Genomic DNA, 26281 nt, shown 5'->3' with positions numbered 1-26281 from the left:
AGAAGAAGAAGAAGAAGAAGAAGAAGAAGAAGAAGAAGAAGAAGAAGGGCTTCACTTTAGAGATGAATCTGCCCAGTTGTATTGACTTGGATAAGCCATTTGCTGTGTCTGAGTTTTAGGTACCTGAGGGAAAATACTGCTTGATCCATTTTGTCACAACTGAGGTAATAGATGTGACAAAACATAGAAAACTGCTATATATTCCTAAGATGTATTAAATAATTGGATTTCAGCTCCTTGGTATTTGTAGTAATCATGCTAGATTGAAATTGCTCCTGCAGTGTCCTACAAAAAAAAAAAACAAACAACAAATGATGTACCCCCAACTGAATTTTATCATCAACTCAAAGCACTAGCGCATGAGAACATTAAATGATTGCGTGCTAATAGTGTTAATGACAGATGAACTTGTGGATCGAACATTTACAAGTATAGTGGAAACAATTTAACAGGTTAGTTCATTGTACTGAATTGTAGTAGCCAAAGGCTGCAGTCTGTAGGAAAACAGGACAACAAGCATCTTAGTCAAATAAGATGATGCTTTCTATGGTAATGGCAAATGATTTATTTGTATAAAACTTTTGAAAATTGACTAAATTTAGATTTGCTAGGTTACATATAAGAAGGTCAAAGCATAGGAATTGGAAGACATTGACATTTACTGATGAGGTCACAGTTAGCTGTCTAAAAGAAGGTACAGGAAGTTGCTAATTTTTCTGTTTCATTTTCAATAGGCATGTCAGGAAGGCATATGTACTTGGAAGGTGGTAAGACTTTATTCTTTTATATACTTTTAGGATGGAGGCATTATTTAAATACATGCTTGCCTTTAAATTTAGATGCATTATTGGGAGTCAGGTTTTCCTAAATCTTAATTTCGGTTTGGTCAGCAGCAAGGAAACTGGACCCTTACCTACCTGAGCACCATCAAGTTCTAAAGAAGGTATAACAAAGGGACTCAGAATTAAGAAATTTGTTTCATACTTCTACTGTTTAATTAAAAGAACCACAACTCATGTGTGGAAGCTCTTTCCTACCTGAGGTTTCAAGGACTTGCTTCTATTTTCTAGTTTAAACCTCAGTTCCAGAATATCTGCTTTCTCTAAAATTATATTGTCTAACATGGCATCCATGGGCACATGTAACTATTAACTACTTGATATGTTGCTAGTATCACTTGCGGTATGCCCTAAGTATAAATACACCCCAAATTTCAAAGATCACATGAACAAAGAACATGAAATGTTATTCATTTTTAATATTACTGTGTAACTGACAACATTGAAATGATTTTGAGGGTATCTTGGCTTCAGTGAAATGCATCACTAAGATTAACTTCTCTTGTTTTACTTTTAGAACTGTACCTACTATCATGGTTAAATGTTATTATATAGGCCACATGTATTACTCACATATATTGAACAGTACTACTTAAGAATTGTTTTTTTTTTCCTTTTGTGTCAGAGATCACAACTTTATTCCAATTATGCTTTTAGAAAAGCACCAGTCACTGACAAAAGAGCATACTAAAGCAGCAAAGTGACAATGCAAGAAACAAACCAAAGTAAAAAACAGGAAAGAATAACAACAAAAAAGGTTAACACACAGAAATATAAGGCTGATTAATTTACTAGACCTTGATCGTACCCCTAGATCTTAACACTTTCTGTTCCATACACGTTGTAGCCTTCTCTGTATGTAGCGTAATTCTGAGTGTTGGTGGCAGGAGCAGGCTTAAAGTTTTGGGTGTTCTTTGTGAGTTTCATGCGTTTAGACTCTGCCCGTGATTTGTAACAGAATTCTATCAAAGCCACCATCATGGCCAGCCCCAGACCTCCGACAAGTATATAGAACACGCCTGCCACATTGCTCAGGCTTAGTGCACTGGTCTTGTCCTAAGAAAAATGAAAAAGACGATTAGTTCTTGAGGAAAACAAAAACAATAGGACATCATAACACATCACAACAGCTTAGGGCAGTTCTAAATTGTAAAACAACTAAACATTTGTATAAGTGTTAGGACTCAACTCTGGCAACTGGCTGATGTTTCACAATGACCAGCAGGGTAGTAGATTGTGCTTCTGTTGACAGTTTTGATTCTCACCTAAATGTCTTTTTGTTTTTATTCTTAGTATCTCCAAATGTTTAATACAGTGTTCAACCACTAAATAAAACATCATTTGTCCAGGGGAACAAAAGAGTAAACACAAGCATAATATATCCCTCTGCCAGCCTAAACACACACCATTTTCCAGAGTTGGGCTGTGACATAATCTCTACAAATGTAACATTCTTTTCATTTGGGAACAGAAGCACTCTTTCCCCTCTCTGCCCCACAATTCCCCCTTTTCCCTTGTTTTCCCTGTGACAAACTTTCTTAACAATTAGTCTTTATACTAGGTGAGGTCCCTTATATTCTTGTGTGGGGATTTACTTCATGGGGGGTTGTATAAAATGGATTAGCTCTTCTTTTCTCTCCGTGACTGATAAATTGCCCGTGGAGAATTGGTTGCTAAGTTCAAAATCAGGGCAGCAGGGTCTTTGTGCTGCAAGAACAAGGAGTTGGCTCCACTCCATCTTCCTGAGAGTTTAAAGAAGCCATCAGGAGTGTCCACTTTGCCATGGATTGGCTCCACACAAATCAGAAATATTTTTTAGACCATTGATGGAAAAAAAAAACCCACCAAAAACCCAAACAAAACAAAACAAAAACAAAAATAAAAACAAACAAACAAACAAAGAAAAAAAAAAACAACTCGGCTTTTTTAATGTTTTACTCCAGGGAGCATAGGACTAATTAAAAAAAAAAAAAGCTATACCTATCTGTTTTCTATATAAGAGGGAGGAAAAATTGAGGAAGGCGGTAAGTGATTTTCAGGTCAAACAACAAATCTGATTAAGCTATCTGCCTGCATGAAAAAGCAAAAACTGAACTGCTGGACATTGGAAAGAAAAAAAATTGGTGTCTTGAGCCCTACCTTGAGGTAGGACACACCAAAGGCCAGGAGTCTTTCTTTGAAAAAATAAAATAAAATAGCATTTTGTAGTCTTTTTAGAGGGAATGTAACCATTTTGCTGCCGAAAGGAGTTAAAGAGAATATCCAAAGTTTTAAGCCTGTGAAATTTGAGCATCTTATTAAATGATGACAGTGGACAGTTGATGGACATTGCTGACCATCTGTACTATGGCTCAACTAGTTCTTATATATTTAAATGACCATGTCCTTTTGATTCTATTTTCACAGGAGCCAACCTTATACTTGTTTACTGTAATGAAAAGGCCAACTTGGATTGTATTTAGGGAGGGATGTTGGGGTGCCTCATGTGTATGACAGCCTTACATAAAGTCACTTTTCTTAAATTAATGGCAGGTAGATGACAGTAAGATCCTCTGTCACTTATTGGACAATGGTCAATTCAGGCGGCACACCATCTACAAGGGTAGTCCATAGTCAATTAAGAAATGGACCAACTTGCAGAACCCTCCTTCTACCATAATATATGCCTATGTACATGGCACTGAACAGGGGAAAGTTCCTTTATCATAACCCATGTGATCTGTAGCTGCAATGGCAATTTCAAATTTCATGTGTTGAAGTTTTACAGAAATCCTTGATATGGGAGGTAGAAAACCAGTAGCAAAATGGTTCCTTGCATGGAGAAAATGAGTGGCATTTCATGAAATGAATTAACTGATACCACAATATTAGTTCAGAAAAAGGAAAAGGTAAAAATTGAACTAAAAAAGAACTTTCTTAGGGGAGCGAAGGGGGAGGGGCAGGAAGGAGGTGGGGAAGAGTGTTTCATGCTTATCAATGTGATGTTAATCCTGACAATGTGTACCCTTAAGGAACATGCGACTTAAATTTCAAAGTATTACATATAGAGATTCAAACGACACCTTTGGAAGAGAAAAGTGTGACAGACTTAATGAGATTCAAGATCCGAACAGATGCTGAATTTAATATGACAGCAGCTGGGAGGGAACTAATCATTCTGTTTACAGAGACCAGTCTTTGTTGTTTGTTTGACTGTTTTCTGATGGCAAAGACATAATATATTAATAACCAATGGTATTTACAACTACAGTCTCTGACACTTCAAGAGATTAAGATAAAGTACTGTCACAACTGAATCTTTTTTTTTTTTTTTTTTTAGTTGAGGTTGGTTGTTATATTTTCTCTTTGAACTTTCGAAATGTGAACTACAGTAAAACCCCTTTATAACACAGCCCTTTATCTTATAGCTTTGGAAATGTATTGAGCCAGATCAAGTTCCTAATCATAGCAGATCTCTATCATAAAGGGTGGATATCACATGACAGGGTGGTGAGGCTAGCATTTGCCTTATTCCTATAGTGCTGGTGTTATGAAGGGGTCTCACTGTGGCAGGGTGTGTGTGTTGGGAAGGAAAGCCGTTTTAGGGTAGAAAATAAACAGTGGGTCAAAATGTGATTGCTAATCAGTACAAAAAGACCTTCAGTGACTGACCTTACTCCCGGAGTCCTTGGCTCCACATTCCCCCTTATCGTACCACCATTTGTTTTTCAGCTTGTCTAAGATTCCTTGTTCACTGAGTTTCAATACTGCAAGGTTTACAGGCGTTCTTCACGTGGGAAATAACATAAATAACATTATATTATGTTATTTTATGTTATTCAAGCTTTAAACTACTTTAAAACTATAGAAAGCGATAAAGCAGGGGGCCCTGGCCACAGAGTAATTTTAGACACTGCAGGCAACCTGAGCATTACCTTATAAAAAGTTATCACTACAGCAACGCTATATTTACCAGGGCCTGCCCATATCGCTTTGAGTAATCGGCACACACTGTTAAATAATGAGGATAGAAAAAAAGGCACTCCTCAGATAGGCTGTGTGTAGTGAGGAGGGTCTCCCCTCAAGTGACAATCATCGGTGGCAGCTTCCAGTAACTTTGTGACAGAAGTGTTCGGTTTGATCTAACAGGGTGTCTTGTTGTACTTCCAGACAGAAAGCAAGCTATGGGTGTGGGAGGAGGTTGGGAAGGGGTTGGGGTCAGAAAGGGAAAGACTTGTATGTTGTAGACCGAGACAAATGCATGAATCTGAATGGAAAACAGATCCTGTATAAACAGTATGCCTTTGGACTAATTGTCCTCTATTACAGGAATCTGTTGTCCAGCTGAAAAGGATCAACTGAAGGACTGAACTATACACATATTCTCATGAAACAGTCATACATTCTATATTCCTATTCACACACTACTCTTAACATTAAAGGTCCAGTATAGACCTTGACTTTTTTTTTGATGAGGAGCATTTTCAACAGCAGAAAAACAGGCCTATGGAATGTTTCTGAGTTACTGACTATATCTCTCTGTGATGTGTCTGCAATCAGGTCAGATTCCCAGAAAGTGTTTCAAAGTGGAATACTAGTACAGCATTCTGTAAAATGGCAATCTAACACTGAGTAATACTGTAGAGTAATAATTTGGTAAAATAAGACCTCTTTCAACAAGAGACTAATACATCTTCAGGAGGCTAAGTTACTACTTTCTCCTTGGTTCTACATTACTTAATGTATAAGGATTATATTTGGAACCATTGGGCACAATGTGTGAAATCCTACTTGTCCTAGGACAAAGATTTTTCGCTGTAAGTGATTTCTTCAGCTATCAAATAGAAATAGTGGCCACTACCTGATCTTCTTCCTATAACTATTGAATTTGAAACAAAGTCTTTCTAATAACTTTGGAAAGGTTGGCTTAATTTTATGATGAGGCAATAAACTATGTTCAGGTTCATGTGAACAGTATTACCATTGAATGCTAGCATGTGTTGGTCTAATGCTATTGACTTTAATGGAGGAAGTCACACAAATTTATGAACATGCTATAACATTTCTTAGCTTATTTTAGATAAGTTGGACCTATTAACATATCTAGTTTAGACTAGAGTTCCTATAATCACAAAGATCTGGCCTCTGTCATACCATCTCCCAAAACATTTTTGTTTCTTTTTCCATTTGCAGTTGAGAGGAGAAAAACCATCTTAGTTGGAGATATTCTAAGATATATATGGTCATTTAAAACTAATATGCAATTTCAGAGTACTAAGGATTTGAAAAGATATAAACCTTTTGTAGCAAGGAGGTGACACATTCTTTGTTAGTGTGTTGCATAGCAGCCAGAATATCTTTATTCTGTGTCTTACAAAGAAATTGAGTTCATTTTATACTTTAAACAAGTTCCTTCCATCAGCACTAAAAATCCTAGGCTTCTGAAGTGCTAACCAGAATTGAAACAAGGCAAACACAAGACTTCAAGTCTCCTTAAGATAGTATTGGCAGTAAAAGTTCTCTTAAATTATTTTAAGGGTCAGCAAGGCCATCTGTGACCCTGAGAGCAATGTGGGAGATGTCTTCTCCTCTATTCCCCCTTGTCTATATCTTTCTTTCTCTTCTTTATTATTTGTGATATCATCACCATCACTTCTCTCCCAGTGTTGTTTTGAGCCAGGTTTTGGGAAGAGATGCAGCATTGTAGTAGTCACCTTTAGATACAGGGCAAGATCCTTTGTAATGACAGTTAGGGAGATCTAGGCTCATATATTCTTTCTGTACTTTATTTTTATTATTATTATTAATTTATTTTGTTACAAAAAGTTCAGTGGCTTCTCATTGCTCTCTGACTGTGTCTTTACCAGGCCTCGAAAACCTTCTAGGTTTTGCATCCTTAAAAATACCTCATACGGTTTGTTCAGTAATGCTGCTTTTATTAGATTTTAGGAACAGAGTAGCCTGATTAAAGTTACCACACTAGGGTAAATGGAAGGTTCCATTCTTTACAGACCATGGTTTTAGAAGATGTTCATAAACATTTGAGTGGCATAGATTGATAAAAGTAGACTGTGTGGGTTTAGAGTAGTGTCTTTCAAAGTGTGTTCCTGGGACCCCTGGGGAGATCATTAAAACCTTTTCATTAGAGGGTCTGTGAGGTCAAAGCATTTGATAAAATAGCAAGGCCCTTTTCACTCTTATTCCTTCATGATATACCAATTGCTCAGTGGCTATATGATGTGTAAAATAACAGACTGAATGAAGAAGTAGAAATAAATGACAATCCCATCCTTTAATGGAAGCTACATATTAAGAGATCTGAAAAAATATAGGCCAGTTTCACTTTTCTAATTTTTGTTTTGGAAATAAACTTGTTTTTATAAAACAATAAAGTTGTTTTTATAAAAGTCTATTATTTATGTTAATATGTACTAGATTAATTTAAGAATAAATCAGTGAATATATTATTTTAATTTATGTAGTATTCATTTCTGACATGCTGAATATTAATAGATATAACATATAAACAAAATACTTTTTTAGATTTTTGCAATAATTTTTTAGAGTATGAAGAGTCCTGGAACAAAATGTTCTTATAAACATAGCTTGGAGAATTATGAATTTTGTTGTGATAAGGGCTTATTCTGGGCTGTCAGCCATAGATTCTTGCCTATGGCCAGACTTAGTATCTTGGTATCTTAGTGTCCTTCTTTTGACAAATGGCCTGTACCAGCCTTGGGCCAACCAGTAGCTTTCACAGAACAGCTATTACCTTTTCCCTACTCCAGTTTACAGTGTAGGTTACCGTAGTGTAATAGCTTTTGAGTGGGTCGTGGGGGTCAGGACTTTTTGTCCTTCAAAGGATGTTTGGTAATGCCTGATGTCATTTTTTTTTTTTTTTTGGTCACAAATGGGTTAGGGAATGATACAGGCATTCAATGAGTAGAGGCAATGCATGCTGATAAACATCCTATAATTACAGGACAGTTTCCACAACAATGCATCATCTGGTTCCAAATGCCAATAGTGATGAGGCTGAGAAACCTGACTTTAGAGCATTCAGATCTCCTCTGAGATACACAGGACCGTAAAGAGCTCTGACAAACTATATACTCCCAGAAGTTTAGTCTTTGATTAGGGAAAGAGAGAGAGAGAGAGAAAGAGAGAGAGAGAGAGAGAGAGAGAGAGAGAGAGAGAGAGAGACTGTTAATAAAATTTGGCAGGGAACCAATGTGCTCTGGGAACTTCAAAATAGAAATGAGGGCAAAAATGAAGGTTTCAAGCACTAGCAGACCCAAGGAACAGAGAAGTTGTAATCAGAAATCACAGATAATACTACTCAACAAGGTGAGGATAGTTACTAAGAGAAGAACTCTCTTAATATTCTTTGTTGCTGTGGGATAGACCAAGTTTCCAAAGTGGTAAACTTGCTTTGATTCACACAGGTTTCTCCCTGTGTGCCTTAGTAGATGTGACGTCTAACTCAAGTCAACTAAATCTATTCAAATGCACACACACAAGCACACATGCACATGCACACACACATGAATGTATGTAGGTATATGCACACACACTCATGCACACACACAAACATACACACACACACACTCTAGTGTTTTGAAGAAAAGAAAATTATTTGTGCATTTGGTCATTTTATATATTATTTTTGTCAGGATGTTTTGTTTTTCCTAGGTTTAATGCTTTTTTGTTCTTTCTTCCATCATCCTTCACCTTGCCTTATTTCTGTGCATGTCTTATGATTTCTAAACCATGTGCTTCTCAAATGCATAGATCATGGCTTATTCTTTTGTAGCCTCATTTATGATATTTTCTCAGTAAATAACCATTTCAAAGTTAACGGTTTTAGCTTTTCATTTTCAGTCTAGTTCTTCTACATAATTACAATAGTCAATTTTATTATTGGTCAAGTTTAATGGTTACCCCAGGAATGCAGATTTATGGTCCCACTTTACAAATTAGGAAACTGAAGCACACACAGGTCAAGCAATTTGTTTAAGCTTCCACATATCCCAGGGCAGGCTAAAAAGCAAATGAATATATATTGAACTCTCTTCTATGCATTATCCACTGAAACAGAGATAAGAGTAGGTAGCACTCCTCATTTTTTTCTCTTTAGGCTTAGATGTCCATTATGATTTTTTTTCAGGGACCCCAATTCTCCAAATAACTATCAATCTAGCAAGGGTATATATTTCAGCTGAGGCCTTTTACTCTGATGCAGTAATGCTTCTCATGGGCAATGTCTTGAGCAATTACCACAGGCCCTGGGAGAATTAGAATTCAGAAATATTTATTGTGCTCTCCCCAATAGAGAACAGAAAGAATGAAACAAAGTAGGTTAGATTTTGATCATGGAAATTAGCCAAGTAGTTGCTTCCTAAAGGGCTTGCTATCAACTTTTTGCTGAGCAGAGCCCTCATAAGATAGAGACATTAATCAGCAAGCTAAAGGAGAAAACTGAAGGGCTTTCTGATAAAATTTGATGAAATCTGGGAATATCCCCAAGCCTCCTTTTTCTTCCCTATTTCTAAAATTTCATTGTAAACATTTCACACTAACTTTGAGGTGTTTGTGTGTTTAATATGAATCTTTCTGAGATGTTGGAAATGAAGAAATAGAAACTATTTACAAAGCAAAGTAGTGTTCTACTTTGTTTTAAAAATGTTTGGCAGTTTGGGCAAGAATGTAAAGTTCTCCGGAGAAGAAAATGTCTTATGGCATAGAAGTCATAAAAATGATTATCAAGCAGATGTGGAGTGAGTGCATGGGCGTTTGTGAATTACATAGTCTTTTAAAATACATGAATATAATGTTGGCATTTATCAGTATGTTTAGTTCTGAGTGAGGAGGACAGTCATGAACTGCCATTTGTTTATTATCTTTTAGTATAGGAGGAATACTGTAATTTACAATGCTTTAATAACTAATTCTTTCTTTTTTTTAAAAAAAGTTATTTTTTTGAAATTGTGAGTTGTGTGTGTGTGTGCCATGACACATTTGAGAAGGTTAGAAGAGAATTTGTGAGAATCAGTTCTGTCCTTTTCCCTTCACGTGGGTCTTGGAGATTGAACTCTGGTCATCAGACCATTGCTTTTACCCACTGAGCCTTCCCACCTCTCTCCCAACTCACTCTTTAGTTTTATGTAGCTCAATCTAGCCTTAACCTTTATGTTTAGCTGAGGCTGACCTTGAATTCTTTATCTTTCTGCTTCTGCCCCCCAAGAATTGAGACTATAGATATGTACCAGCATTTTCAAAGAAAATGTGATTAGATGGCAAAAAAATTCTGCTTGCCTCTCAATAATTCAGTTAAAAAGAATTGACTGTATATATGGTCTAGTACATAGCCCCTCCAGGCATTGGCTGTTTAACTTCCAGGGTCTGGTTCATCTAGCTATTACAAAGAATCAATGGTGTCTTAGCAATGGTAAAGTTTATACATGGGAACAGTTTAAGGATAACAATACCATTGATTTTTTTCCTTTTGTGAATGTAGACTATTGTAAAAAAAATCGAAATAAATAAGCCTTTTATTGAAAAACTGCCATTTTTAATGTTTTGATTTCTTTAAATACTTAGAATAATAAATGAAACAGCTTGGAGCCATGTTGTGTTCAATGGAGTTATGTGGGGATGCTGAGCATCCCTATAGAGGAAAAGAATAGAATTTGACTCTAGCAGGTTCATTACCAAGTTGGTACCCCAGGTAATCTGGTAATCCTAGAGAGAGAGCAGTTTAAATATCAGATGTGACTCTGATCCTGGAAATATAGAAACCCATACTATAGTGTACTATGATTTACCCATCTGAGGGACTGGATGATATACTCTGTTCTAAAAGAATTCACTTTCTGCTTCTGAACAGGGATACAGAAAGAGCAAATGGACTTCAGTGGTACCCTTAAGAAGGATAAATACATGTGTCAATATGTTGGTTGTAGAGAAAGAAAAGATCATCCAAAGCAAAATATATGAACAAGGATGGTGAGTTTACAAATGTAATTAGAAACCCACTCTGACAACACAATAGCTAGGTGATTAAAATGGAAATGACCACAAATTATGCTGGAAAAATTTCTGCCAGCTCCTTCTGTATCCAAGCATTCGTTTTTAGGTACTTATTCTTGCTTTTTGGTACCTTTTTGAACAGCCCTTCTGGAATATCATCAGCTCAGTGGATAGAGAAAGTTATTCTCCATTTTCCTGGCCATTTTAAAGCTGTGAATACTTCAGGTAGTCATGGTGATTGGTCATGCAGTCTCTCCTTCCAGCTTCTCTTTAAGAAGCCATAGTATCACAATGCATAAGAAGTATGTGCAGGCAGGCACAGATATCATTGAACAGCTTTGTTGGAGCCAAGTGATGGTCAAGAAAGAGAGAAGAATCCTTGCCAAGCAATAGGATTTACCATGTGGCCTTTTGTATTCTTTTTTATTAGTTAACTTGAGATATGTGTAGTGAAGGGATTTACGTGTGTATGCACCAGGGATTGGAGGCTGTAAATGTTCAAAAGATGACCTAAAGTGTACAAGTGTCTGGAGTATTAAAAATATTATCTCAGAAAAGGGGAGCCCTTCTCCCCTACCAGGAGGAGAATAGGGGGTAAAAGGGAGGAAGGGTGGGATCAGAAAATGATGGGGGAGGGGGCTACTGTCAGGATGTATTCTCTCTACTCATTTTTTTTGCAGAGTTTCTGAATGTAGTATTGTAGGAGAATAAGGATTTATGCTATTTTAAACTTTCTGCCTTTGAATCACTGAGAATTGCCTCCATCTTCTTTGACTGTTGGCATTGCTAGACTCTGACTGTCCAAGTGACCCTCATTTTCACAGAGGAAGTGCCAATGATTTGCAGAGTTATGCAGTGCTTAGCTGTTAGAAGGCTCCTCTGAGAGAGTATTTATAACCATGTACTTCACAAATGTAGCTAAAACCTATTTAACTCCTTGCTAATGGGATCATAATTTAATGTAAGTGCAAAGAGCAAATTCAATAATGTATGCATATAACATTAGGAGTTGAAAGCTGTGAGTCATTTTTCTAAAGGCCTAACAATGCTAATGACTGAAATGTGTTGATGATCATCTGTACTTGCACAGCAGCCTCAGAAGTAAACTTGAAATACGGAGTTGAACCCAGTGGTGTTCCTGTATGATAACTTCTTATATTCAAAACAAGAGAACCTTTAATTATACAGATCACAGATTTCCATGATGAATTTCTGTCAAAGACTAGACCTCTGTCTGGTTTACTTCTCTAAAACAAGAATGCAAAACAATTAACAGCTATGGACTCTTTCACATAGCTTTCTTTATCTTCAAAGATTTCTTACTCAATTTGTTCCCAACAGAGAGAAGGGATTCAGGGAAGATACTAAGGTGGAGAAATAATGTGTTTCAGTGAAAAATTCCATTGTAAATGTGACTCCCACTTGTTGTCCAAGTAAGCTTACAAAATTACATTTTGACATACATTAGAAGTTCAAGATATTAAATTTGATTGGTGTTTATTCCAGCAGTATCAAGAAAAACCAGAAACTCAAGTGGTGAACATTTCTGAAAACATGGAAGTCTTCAGGCTACAAATAATCTTAGCTTTATCCAAATATAGATGAAATAGGTAGTGGCTATATATCTGACCTACAGATTTGATATAGATTGTCAAACCAAAGGTACCTTCCAATCTCTTCCTGCACACATTTTAGCAGTCACACATCATTCCTGCATTCCTAGTGGTGATTGCAGGAAAAACTAGCAGTTTTACTATGACTCTCTGTGTATATAGATTTGCATATAGGCACTATATATATGTTTATATACACACATATAATATGTATATACTAAAATACAGTATGCTGTTGTTTTAGATCTATATTTGAGAAGCATTTAAGTGGTAAATAAAATAAATAAAAAATGTAAATCCAACACTTAGACCACATTTTTGCCACCTCAGACTAATAGATACCAGCCTCATGTGCCAAGGGCCAAATGCTATACCGCTCTCTAAAAAATTTCAAAAGAGAATGGATTTTAACTGTTCTCCATAAAATAACCCCCTGTTCCACCAACCCCACCTCCCAACTTAAACAAAAACAATTTAGGTGCATCAAATCTTTCATATTTTTTTTCCATGGCTGTCCTACCTTCCAGACAATGTGGTTCTACAATCTCTTCAAATGAAATAAAACCCTGTGATTTGATCAAGGGAAATAAAGGGCACAGATATGCATCATTTCAATCTTTGCCATGGCAACAGTGTCCTTCCTCTTGGCAACTGTGTAACATTATTCTTACCTTCTTGCTTTTCACTCCTGCTGTTCTTTCTTTCTGTAGCTCTGGTGTTGGATATTTTGGGTTTGTTGGTCAATAAAAAACATATTCATATTATCAGGATACCAATATATACAATCAATCATGCCTTAATCATAGAAATTAAGTTAAGGCCACACAGTCAGTTGTTTTTAAGTAAAAAAATGAGATAATTAAATGGTATTTTCTTTGTGGTTTATATTTTTTCCCTTATGGTAGAATTTCGTTTTTAGCATCATTTGCAAAATCATTGGTTTTGGCAGTACTGGACTGGTTCAGTTCTTAAGACAATTGGTCCCTTGCTTGAAGCAGCCATTTGAAAGAAAGTGAGGATTTGCTCTTGGGAGGAAGACCTGAATAAGTTCAAGGAGCAAATTCAGTCACTACCAGGAAAGAAAATGGTCAGGTTCTTCATATTTCCAGGAGGCAGTACCAGCACAGAAACATGCAAACCAATGAAGAGTATAACATACTCACCCTACTCCTTGATCCCAAACCAGTCTTGGGGATTCACAGGAACTTCTGCTAAGACCCAGGAAGTGTCATTGTTCTGTAATGGTTCTTGCCTACACACATAACCGTGTCAATAAAGTGTCATTGGGATCCATCTTAACCCTGGGCATCCAAAATGTCAACCTTTAGGAATGGCTCCTGCCAGTAAAAGATCCATTTTTGTTGCAGATAAAGGCAGATGCAGATTCATATCCATTCCCTAAGGCCCAAGATTGTCAAAGAATTCTGGGTGTGGAAGAGAAGTGATTAAGAGATGGTGGCATAGGAGAGGAAAAATTGTAGACATACATAGGAGAAGAAATACATACAAAACTGTAGAGCTCATTTATACATGTGGGAAAAACAGTTATAGTCTCATTCATCTAGATACCACCAACTATGGATCTGAGGGAATTTGGAAACTGGCTATCTCAAAGTGCCAGTTTTTACTGTCTCTTAATGGAAGACTTGCTAAGCAAATGTATAGGGTTTGAAAAAAAAAGACTGCTAGAGATATGGAAGAAGAAGCAAATTGTTGAATTTCTTAAGAGAACAAACTTGAAATTACTCTAAAAGCTCACAGACGAAAGTAGATACAAATAATTTTAATTTGGGAGAGTTTTTTAATCTATTAAAATAAATTCCATTATTTTTCTCAATGTGTGTGACACACATTTGTCAAATTTTTATAGTTCTATGTATTTAAATTTCAACTGTATTTTTATTGATACCCTACACCATAATTATCATCCTATAATTTACTTAAATAATGGTGACTTACTTGCATAGCCACCATTTCTTATTTCCCTATATGCCTTACAAGTGAAGGTACACACATTTGGCACAATTTTTACTGCACTCAAGTTCAGAATGGTCCCATTTAAACATTCTGTTTCATTGTTCTCAAAGGCATGCAATGTGTGCCATCTTTCAACTTTAGAAGTATAGATACTGAAAGTCTATTTAAATCAATTGATACAAATTTAGACTGAGATGGGATAGGTTTTGTAATATCTTATCACTATAGGTACAAATAGCTTGTTTAACTGACATTCTTTGCTCTACTAAGGAAAAGATATGTAGAAAAGCTGAGCTGGTATCATTTACTCAAGATTATGAAGAAAATTATGTGGGTAGAGGAACTAGAATTTTAAAATGTGAGATGACTGATAGAAAGCTGTGGAAGAAGGTTGATGCCCATATATGGGAACTCTGTAAAATCCCTATCTGCTATGTTTTATCATAACAGACTTTCATTGGCTGTCTCACAAATCTGGTGATCTGGGTTTATAGTTGGAACACCCTACAGCCTCTTAATTAGTGCATTTTCATATGTATTATAATAAAGAACTAACATAACTGGATGATTTATCTGTTGAAAATTTCTAAGCCATAGTCTTTCTTTCCATGATATCTCTGTATATTTAAAGACCTTCAAGGGCAGATCAGATATAATTTGTCCAGGATTTATTAGCCCAGATCTCAGAAATTGGTAGAGGCAAGCAGTGTTTTGGTTCTATCTTATAGGCCTCATTCAGGGGTTACTCCAGTTAATTACCTTGTTCTTTATTCCTTGTATTCAGAAAATAAAAGAGTATCTATTGCATTAGTTTAAGATTGTACTCATTTTCAACAACATGAAAAGTTGCTGTTCTCTCCATAGCATAGTAGCTTTTGTAGAAATGTTCAGTATTCATGCTGTCTCATGTTAGAGAGGGAAAAGTCAACAATTTAGCATAATTACCCATTTATCATAATTCAAAGGTTGTAAGAGCAAGACAGAAAGCTAAGTAATACAGGTATTTTCCCCCTTTCCTGGTTTCAGAGATAATAGGTGTAAAAGTGTTTTTGAAATAGTGGAAGCACTTATAAACGTCAGGTTTTGTGATTATTGTCATTTTTAGTAACCAGTACTGGGGGCTAGAATGGCTTAAATATGCCATTTGCCTAGTAACAAGGTGATTGAGAATAATCCTGATTCTTATAGAAACATATCACATGCAATCAGAGTCACATCATTCATTGGGTGGGTAGCTGTAATCACTTGCTCTCTGCAATATTTTCTAAAGAGGTGAGACTGAAAGTCAGAAGAGATGTGTGATGGCATTGGCTGTGTGACCTTCTCAAAGTCACCACCATCTCTAGATCTCACTTTTTTTTTTTTTTTTGCAAAATGATGATACATTCAGTGGTCATTTTGTCATGTTAACTGGGGACAAGAGTCAATAAAGAACTGTAATTTTCAAGCCATTTTACTAATAGGGTAAAACTTCCTTGATTTGAGCTGTACACAAAGAGGATTGTCTGAATGAGTGAAGCAAATCCTGAATTTCAAAATAAATCTGAAGTATGACATTTTCTTACTTTAGTTCTATCTTGCAGTTCAGACTGGCTATAAAATATTGCATTATTGGAGGTCTTCATAAGAACTCTCTTAGTAGATAGATTTATATAATTAATATGATTATATTTGATGATTGCTTCCAACATTTGAAAAAAAAGTTTTGTTCTCTCAAGGAAAAATTCAACTGAGTTTATTCTAAACTATTCATTTGCTCAACACATCTCTTGTCCATATCCATAATAATATAAATTTAATTTTTAGACTGGATCTTGTCTAGTATATCCTATGTTATTAATCAAAGTACTCCATGTTAATGAGGTTTCAGTGCATTTCTATATTCTCCATGGACTTTGGTTAGATGTTAGCCACAAAGAAGTGGTGAAACAGTCAGTCAAGTTAGTTTCATGCTCCTTCTTGTGCTCACTCTCAGAAAACAGCAGGTGGCAAGAAGGAAGATGATAAAGGCAGGCTCCTTGGTAATTCATAGGCAGAATAAGCAGTCATTGGCTAGGCAGCACTGATCATACTATTATCCATAGCTGAGAATGGAGTTGACTTATTTCAAAAGGTAAAATGAAGGGACGACCAAGAAAAGTAATTTGAAAGTTGACCGGCAGGTAACACTGTAGTCAAAGAAGTTTGAAACAATTAAGATCTACTGAAATGTTTTCTATTTGCATGCCAAATTTCAGAAAGTCTGGGAATTGGAAGTTGCCAATAAAATTACTAGATAAAAATCAGGGGCAATACTAAGAAAAGGAACAAACAGTTTGATTGCTGGTTATAATTAGCAAAGAGCTAGTTTAATACTTTAGGGTCTTCATGATACCAAAACATTTCATGAAAAGTAAAAGTGAGTCAAATATGTACAGGTTTTGTTTTGGTGTGTGTATCTGTGCATCTTTGTATCCATGTAAAGCTTCAAGCCCCTGGTTATTTTAAAACTTCTGGGCAGTTCTGGGCACTGTGTGGATTATTTAGAGTCATCTTGATTCAGTCCATGGCTCCTTTGAATGATGAGTTCACGAGAACAACACGTCCAATCCAGCTCCATTTTCATTCTGTAACTCACTTGAATAATAGAATTAGATTCTCTGTGGCCTGCTAATAACATGAGAAAACTGTTGGGAAGAAAGTGCTGAATACTTTGGGTATCTGGGTAGCCACTGTAAAAATCAAATGAAGCAAATGATTGGCTAAATTGTCAGCATCATCAGTTTACACTGGCAAGAAAGAAAGTCACTGCTTTTTTGGCACACAGTAAAACCTTGATTAATTGGAATCCATAGAGATGGATGGGATTGTTAATAAGAATACTCACTTTGTTTCATTCTTGGGTATGGATATGCTGCCTTGAAATGCTTTTATCCACTCTCATGCCTCAGGGAAGAAGCCTCTAATGTTTGAGGGTCAATTCAGATGTCGAGACGTAATAGGAGCAAGAGCTGAATGTAATCTAGCCACAGTTTATCACTTGACAAATAAAAACTCTATTTCTTGAGGTCTTCTCATTTTGGATATCATTAATGTTTCTCATCAATGTGAAGTTTGGAATGAGGACTGACAATTCTTACCACTCATTCGGTGTATTCTTGTTAATCAAGGTTTTACAATAAAAGGCCTTGGCAATGCCCAGTAAAATTGTACATAGAGGGTTTTTTTCTTTAAATATGTTTCTTTCACAGTGCTCTGGATCAGTGTTTCCAAACCCACATTATACTGTAGACTGGCTAACTAGCTATTCTGCCAGGATCCTGAGGGATGGAAAGGGAAAGAGAGGAGCAGGATTATAAACATTGTCTCTGAAGTTAAAAAGTTTTGGCTTGCCTCTCTATTGCTCTGTGGTTGGGAAACACTGTTCTCCACCTTATAATGTCCATGGTATCTTGGTTGTGCAAGAGTTGATCTCACATGTTTCAGTATCATTATCATGCCCCTTGGGCCATGGAGAATTCTGTTTTCAGGTCTTCTCCTGTACTTACCCAAAGTGTCTTTCCATGACTTGGTGTCTTGGTTTCTGAGAAAGCCCCTATTTCCTGTTGCTTGGGTGATGGCTACTTAAGAAGACTATTTGGAACCAAAGGAATGGCAAGTAAGATGTGTTTTCTCATGATGATAACCTGGATAACAATTAGACCTACCTGAACCAAAAACATGGCTAAAAAGAAGCCAAATCAGGAATTCACACACAAGTAATATCACAGGCGACGCAAGCATTTAAATACATAAAAACACTTTTGCAAAGTCTCTGTATGGGGTGACCTATTAAAGAAAGACCCCATTTAACTTGAAATTGATCTTTCTCTTTGCTTTTCAAGTTAAGTGGGGCCTACTTAAATCAGTCATCACACACAGTGAAGAACATTTCATCACTCATACAAGTAATAGAAGTCACCCGACTCACTCAAGCAACTTCTATGAGCAAGCATCACATCCTAGAAAAAATAGAATCAAATAAATTATATCTTGTCATCTGATTTCTTACACATTTCAACAGAGACAGATGGCGAATCTCACAGGATACCCCCTCAGCTTTTGAAGCCTAGGGCACTGAAACCCGTGTAATGGCCTTCATATGGAAACCAATCTGGCATGTGGGGGAAGGAAGGGGTATGGACAGGAAGCCTCTGTCTGGGAGTTTAAGAAGGGACCCAAGTTAGATCAAAAATATGGGCAGTGCTCTAAAGTCTTTCTGGTTCCCAAAGCTGCCAGGCAGAGGATTAACCTGGTCATTCTACTTTCTGTGTGTGTCTCGTGCTCTCTCCTCAATAATAAGATAACAGTCTTGCCGATTACTCGTCACTAAGGGTACCCGGTTGTGGTGACATTGAGGCTGACCTTGGAGTCACCGCCCCCGCTGCCGCACTCTCCTTTGTCGTACCACCATTTGTTTTTCAATTTGTCCAAGAGGCCTTGCTCATTCAGTTTTAATACTGCCAGGTTAACAGCATTTCTTGAAACGATAAAACATAACTTGTAAGAAAATGCACAAATGCTTAGGAAATCGTTAACGTATAAAAAAAGGAGCACAAGAGGACAAATTGGCTAAATTTCACAGAACGTGGAGCTATAAAAATGTCTGTACAGCAAATACAGGGTTAAATATTGGAAGGTGGCATGGAGGATAACATTTGCTCAAAACTGAAGTGTGCGGGATGGGGAAATTGTCTTTGAGAAAAAAAGTAACAAGAACACCACATCCATGCAATTAACATTCGTCACCATAACTTGGCTTTGACCATTTAAATTGAAAAAGCCGTTGAACTGTAAAATTAAAGCAGCAACAAACAGTCAGAGAGGACAACACAGAGAGAGAACATTTAAAAAAATGGATGCATTAAATAGATGAAACCGTAATTTACCGTCTTATTTAACTCGATGGAATATTGTAGATTTTAAACTTTTAAGTTACCTCAAAATCCACAAGAAAGAAAATGACAACAAAATGCATCAGGGTAGGTGGAATACTATAACAACACGGATATTGTTATATTATTCCACCCACCTTAATGCTGAGCCTTTAGGGGTTGCCACACCATAGCCTTTGGAATCCAGATTTCCACCAACTTTCATCGTATCGCATGGCTTTCTCTGCTCAATGTACTCATTCATGGTTGACTCCAGCAGGAAGGCGAACTTTCCCTTGGACTTCCGAACTCGAGCTACTCCATCAGCTGTTGTTTTGGTAAACACAGATGGCTCTGCTGATTTCATGTAAGACCACATTTTCTCATACACAGCAATTTTGGATCTCTGTGACAAAAAGATAAGAATTCTTTGGATGGCCAGATAGGACATCTCAAAGGGACATTTGCAGAGTAGTTTTCAAACATAATTGTTTTTAAATTTTAAGCTTTATTTGTGTGTGACTGTGTGTGTGTGTGCAGGTAACCAAAAACACTGGAAGAGGATAGATATCAGATCTCTTAGAGATGGAATTTCAGGCAGTTGTAAGCTCAATGACTTGGGTGCTGAGAACCAAACGCTGGTCCCTTGGAAGAACAGCATCTGCTCTTAACCAGCCCCCAATCAATTTTTATTACAATCCGCAGTATCGAAGCCATGCTACACTATCACTGTCCAAACACTTTCAGACATCTGTCAACATATTTTTTAAAGCAGATTTCTCCAAATTGTGCATATCCTTGCTAATTGTGATGCTTTCTGCTATTTGCAAATTCACTTAAAAATTGTAGTCATGGCCACATGACTTAGTTTCCCAGCCTTACTAACTGGTTATAATATGGATTTGGAAAGCACTTTCTTATTTGAATTTTCTGCTTGATAAAGACCCCCACCACAATATTCTGCTATGTGTTTATACTGCATTTGCCTGAAAGCGGTGATTGGATGGGAGGTCAGTTGTGGTAAAAACAAACAAACAAACAAACAAACAAAAAACAAAAAAACAAACAAACAATGCTGAGCTGATCTTTTGATTTTTTTTTCCTAGACCTTCTTTCCTTTGCACCACCTGCTAGAGCTATGTAAAATAATTCTGCAATGCTGTTCCTCAGGGTGATCCTTCAAATATTGCAAGGGTTTTATTATGTCCCTTCCTGATTTCACTATGCTGAATTCTATTGGCTGTTACTGTTTACAAAACTCTCAGAACTTTGCTCTTTCAGCTGTAAGCTAATTTGAATTTGTGATGTCTCTTTTAAATTGAAGTGTTTAGAAATAAACCAGGCACTACTGAAGTATAACCACAGCAGAATAAACAAAATGTTTGCTTTCTGTCATTGGAGCATTATTTTTGAATATGGGATTTGAAGTTGCATTAGTGTATTTAGCCATGCACCTACTCTTCCAACAAATATTTATTGAGCACCTATTGGAGTTGTGGAGTATATAACAGGATGAATAGTGAGTGTTCTTTCCATTTTAGTGGAAGCGTCACAAAAACTTTTTTTTCCCTATCACTCCAAATCACCTTTGTCTTTATTTTTTCAGTTTCAATTTAATCCTGTTAAAGTTCTTTAAAGTTTAGATGGTGCTTAGAATGTATAGCAAATACTTAATATGTTTGTAGCTCCATGTATTTCTCTTTAGAGAATATAAGGGAAGAATGAACACAATGGCCCCAGAACTTCCAATTGAATTGGTAGCTAGATCCTTACGAATGAAAACTCTAGAAGCTATAAGAAGTCATTTAATGAGAACTGAGATAGTGTCCTACTGTGAGCTTTCCTGGCACCCATTCTGGCTTGTTTGAAAAGTTGTTCAGTTGCTCATTTTTGGACTTGGGGCACCCACATTGCAACTTTTCAATTATTTTCTTTGATGAAGAGCATCTTATACATGAAATATGAGTATAATATATTCTCCAGTTCCTGTTATATCCCCCTAACATTGGGATTTTTTTTGAGACTTATGCAAGTGGATCCTGGAATTCCCAGAGCTGCCTCCATGAAAATTAAGCCTTATGCTTATGGCAATTAAGCTACTCACAAAGACCCTCATGGAGTCACTGAAACTGTACGCTGAGAGAGAAACAGGTTTGCATTGTATAAAGTACAAAAAAAAAAAAAAAAAAAAAAAAAAAAGGAAGCCAGGATGGCTAAAGCTGAATGACCAAAAAGCAAAAATGGGAGAAAATGAATTTAGAAAGATAATCAGGTCAGAACTTGTAGGTCATAATTAGACAGTTTGAATTTATTCTATATGATAACAGAAACTGGTGGAAGATTTTGAGGAGGTGTGTGTGTGTGTGTGTGTGCATAACATCCAGTACTAATTTTTTATATTAATTTTTATTTTTTAATATTAATAACAGGTTATTTACTTTGTATCCCAGCAGTAGCCCCCTCCCTCATTCCCTCCCAATCCCACTCTCCCTCTCTCATCTCTTCCCTGCCCCTTTCCAAGTCCACTGCTAAGGGAGGTCCTCCTCCCCTTCCATCTGACCCTAGCTTATCAGGTATCTTCAGGACTGGCTACAATGTCCTCCTCTGTGGCTTAGCAAGGCTGTTCCTCCCTCAGGGGACGAGAGAAGGTAAAGGAGCCAGTCATTGAGTTCATGTCAAAAATAGTTCCTGTTGCCCTTGCTAGGGAAACCCACATGGATACTGAGCTACCATGGGCTTCATCCAAGCAGAGGTTCTAGGTTATATCCATACATGGTCCTTGGTTGGAGAAACAGTCTCATAGAAGACCCCTGTGCCGTGATATATTTTGTCCTTGTGGAGCTCCTGTCCTCTCCAGTCATATTAACTCTCCCTTTTACATATGATTCCCTGCACTCTACTGAGGGTTTGGTTATGATTCTCAGCATCTGCTTTGGCAGGCTCTTGTCCTGTTACTTGTTTGCTCCTACATCCAATGTCCATCCCATTTGTCTTTCTAAATGAGGATTGATCATCTTACCCTAGGTCCTCTTTCTTGTTTATCTTCTTTAGGTGCACATATTTTAATATGTTTATCCTATCTTATAGGACTATATAAGTGAGTATATACCATGTGTGTCTTTCTGCTCCTGGGATACCTCACTCAGAATGATCTTTTCTAGATCCCACCATTTGCCTGCAAATTTCATGATTTCCTCGTTTTTAATTGCTGAGTAGTATTCCATTGTGTAAAAGTACCACAATTTCTGTATCCATCCCTCAACTGAAAGACATCTGGGTTGTTTCCAGGTTTTGGCTATTAAGAATAAAGCTGCTACAAACATGGTTGAGCAAATGTCCTTGTTGTGTACTTGAGCATCTTTTGGATATATGCCTAGGAGTGGTACAGCTGGATCTTGAGGAAGCACTATTCCTAATTGTCTGAGAAAGTGCCAGATTGATTTGCAAAGTGGTTGTACAAGTTTACATTCCCCACCAGCAATGGAGGAGGGTTCCCAATTCTCCACAACCTCTCCAGCATGTGTCGTCACTTGCGTTTTTAACCTTTGCCATTCTGAAGGGTGTAAGGTGAAATCTCAGAGTCCTTTTGATTTGCATCTCTCTGATGGCTAAGGACGTTGAGCATCTCTTTAGGTGTTTCTTTGCCATTCTATATTCCTCTACAGAGAAGTCTCTGTTTAGCTCTGTATCCCATTTTTTAATTGGATTGCTTGATTTATTGCTTTTTAATTTCTTTAGTTCTTTATATATTCTCTATATCAGCCCTCTGTCAGATATAGGGTTGGTGAAGATCCTTTCCCAGTGTGTAGGCTGTCGTTTTGTTCTGATGACAATGTCTTTTGCTTTACAGAAGCTTTTCAGTTTCATGAGGTCCCATTTATCAATTGTTGCTCTAAGAGCCTGTGCTGTTGGCATTCTGTTCAGGAAGTTGTCTCCTGTGCCAATGAGTTCCAAGGTCTTCTTCCAGTACTAATTTTAAAAAGACTACTCTGACTGCTTTATAGAGAATGGGCTAGAAGGTTGGTCAGAGTGAAAGCAAGGACATTACTTTGAAAGGTATTCTAAGAGTTCAGTGTACAGATGGAGATGGACAAGACTAAGGTAGGATCAATGGAAGAGGAAGTAATAGGTTTAGGTTCCAGAGTTGCTTTAAGGGAACAGAAAGAAAGCCTTTCTGATAGACATCTCCAACTGATAGGCCTAAAGATAACTCCTTATAAAACATTTTATTAAAAAGCCTGGCTCTTGCTACCATTCAACTACTGAACACCTAAACTGGAAAGTATCCTCTTACTTTTCTCTCTCTCCTTCACCATTTCTATGAAGAAATACTGTGCAACTTGTCTTTTCATCTTTCCATTGTCATTGCAGCAAACCGTCAATCTTTTTTTTCTGGTCTTGACTCTATTGTCTTCTTGCTTAATTTCTCTATTCAACTGATCTTTCTGAAGTCCAAACTAATCTTATTACAACCTTCTTCATAATCCTCTGAAATTTTCTTAAAATCTATAGAACAAAATTTTAAGTCTTATGTCTGATATCCATGGGTACTTATGGTCATGGCTATACTCTGCTCAGATCTAGCCACATTGGACTGCATAGTATTCATTGAAATCATCCACATAGTTTCATGTCTTAGGTCCTTGATACTGTTTTTGCTTCTGCCTGAGCTACCTTATTATTTCTGTAATATCCAGAATAAGTGCTATGTCTTCTGATAAAATCTTTTCTGTTCCCACAGAAGTACCTTTTTGACTGTTGCTCAGTCTTTAGCTGCAGAGCTCGCTAGATTATGTTGAGGTTGGCTACATGTCTGTCTTTCCTCTTGTTATTTAAGAATTTTTTTTGAGGACAAAGTCTATGCCTTATTCATTTTGCTAGCCATGTTGGCAGTTAGTACCATTTCACACATTGTAGTCACTAATGATAAGTTTATTTAATAATAAGATTAAGCCTGGTCATGGTGACAACCACATTAATGTCAAAAGACATCAAGATGAAGTTGGATGGTGGTGGCACACACCTTTAATTGCAATACTCCAGAGGTATGGGTGGATTTCTGAGTTTGTTGTTAGTCTGGTCTACATAATGAGTTCTAGGATACCCAGAAAAACCCTGTCTTGGATAAGAAAAGATATCAAGATAACTAAAAATAGCCACCACAAGTCAAGTTTGTCTAAATATTATTGGACCTTGTCTTTGGCTAAAGCTATCAACCTGCTAATCCAGGATATGTACTTTGCTTTGAAAAACTATTTAAAATACTACTTAGCAGCCTGAGTTGATAGCACATACCTGTAATTCCAACACTGGAGAGGCTGAGGTAGGAGGCTAAAGAGTCCAAGGTCAGAAAAATGGTTCTTAATCTGACTTGGTATCTGCCCATACAAGTAACTTCATCATTAATGATCTTTTAATAATCAGTCTTTGAAGATTTAAATCTGACTCACAGACATATATGTACATATTACACATTATCTTCAACTGATAGGTAAAGCAATTTCTAAGTGTCATCATGAAGTACATTGTAATTGAGTTTAACAGAAATTTCCTGGCTTGTTGTCCCCCAAATAAAGAAAAAAGTAAATGATTCAGATATACATGAATATGTAAAAATTTAATAAGATCATGTTCCTTCTAGAGAGTTTAAGAAATCAAGCATATGCAATTACTTGAAACTGACCTTTCTACCTTTCATAGTCATATACCTTTCCCTTCTCTCCAAAGGAATCCACTGTCATAATTTGGTCTTTATTATCAACTTGTATTTCTTTATGTTTTATCAGAATAAACACACCTATTTAATAATGGTTAAATAAATCTTCAATCTGTGAATATATTATATTTGCAACTTCCGCCTTGTTGTCATTGAAGACTACACTATGATGGGCATATATTCTTGTATAAATAGATTTTCTCGTAGTCTTCCTTTTGGCCCAATCAGATACGATTGCAAGGAGCAGTAAGGAGGAGGTTTCTTAACAATTTGTGCCATACATTGTTAGCAAAGCAGCCATTACAATCATAGATAAATTTATAAGCTAAAGGTAAAGAAGTTCATGATTCTTATCCAAGCAGGCTGTGGGTTGTACTAATTTGCTTCATCATTTAGTTGAGTTCTTTGATTGCTGTTGCAGACTAAAAGATTTATTCCTTTGGGTAATGATGCATTTCTAGGAGAATAAATGGCAGTGGTTGAAGTGGGCACTTTAAATGTATGTTATGTACACATAGCACACCCTAATGGATATAAAATCAAGTCAATGAGTTGGCAGATATGATTGGGTCATGGTTGATGACTAGTTTTTGAAGAAGGTTAAGAAGTGGGAGGAAGAAATGGCTCATAAGTGAGAAAATTAAGCCAAGGCATTTATCTTCCTAACTAGTATTTAACTGACAGTATGACATTCAGATAAAAAAGGAAGAAAAAAATAAATATTAGAATTTTCTCTTTCTTAGAGACTATTTTTATTTGACTGAAATACCAGAGGCAATAAAAGGGATAGAAAGCTAGTTCAATCATCTGAACTTCAATTAAAAAAATTATGCCAATATCTGTAATAACAAATTCATTTTCCCCCAACCTGCCACTATTCATTTCCTTCATTCCATAGAGCACCACATTGTGTCAAAAAGAAAGGGCGGAAAATAGAATCACTTATGTAGTAAGGCCAAACGACAGCACTACTAGGTAATTAACAAAGGAAATCCAAAGGAAAAATACATTGAATGGAGAATGAAAAGATTAATTAATCCACACTGGCAGATCAGGTAGAGTTCTAGCATTAATGACTTCAGCCACGCTTCAAAGTATTTGCATGCAATAAAGCATCAAGGTCAAAGATGAAAATTGTGTATGTGTGTGCATATAAAAATTTGAATCTTGGGATATGCTAATCTGTTATGTGGACGCCAGTGACTAGTGATTCACTTGCCACTTAGGTCACCAGTC

The 26281-nt window shown here is 36.6% G+C and overlaps 1 protein-coding gene across 3 annotated transcripts in view; it reads right to left on the bottom strand.

Annotated features, from left to right (window-relative positions):
* Positions 1-26281, bottom strand: part of Gria3 (glutamate ionotropic receptor AMPA type subunit 3) — a 359624-nt gene that overhangs the window by 5692 nt on the left and 327651 nt on the right. Inside the window, exons 13-15 of one of the 3 annotated variants that reach the window (XM_055612175.1) lie at positions 19488-19735; positions 18821-18935; positions 1648-1895 (exon numbers count right to left, since the gene is read on the bottom strand). In XM_055612175.1, the coding sequence (XP_055468150.1) occupies positions 1650-1895; positions 18821-18935; positions 19488-19735 (609 nt within the window). In that variant the 3' untranslated portion in view covers positions 1648-1649. Of the gene's footprint in view, positions 1-1636; positions 1896-4490; positions 4606-18820; positions 18936-19487; positions 19736-26281 lie in introns of all 3 variants that reach the window. The other 2 variants (XM_055612176.1, XM_055612174.1) reach the window with 2 other exon arrangements.

This window comes from Psammomys obesus, unplaced genomic scaffold, assembly GCF_907164565.1.
Source record: "Psammomys obesus unplaced genomic scaffold, mPsaObe1.curated_primary_1811, whole genome shotgun sequence".
Taxonomy (NCBI): Eukaryota; Metazoa; Chordata; class Mammalia; order Rodentia; family Muridae; genus Psammomys; species Psammomys obesus.
The sequence above is the reverse complement of the archived record's forward strand: the minus strand, read 5'-3'. Positions and strand labels throughout refer to the sequence as shown.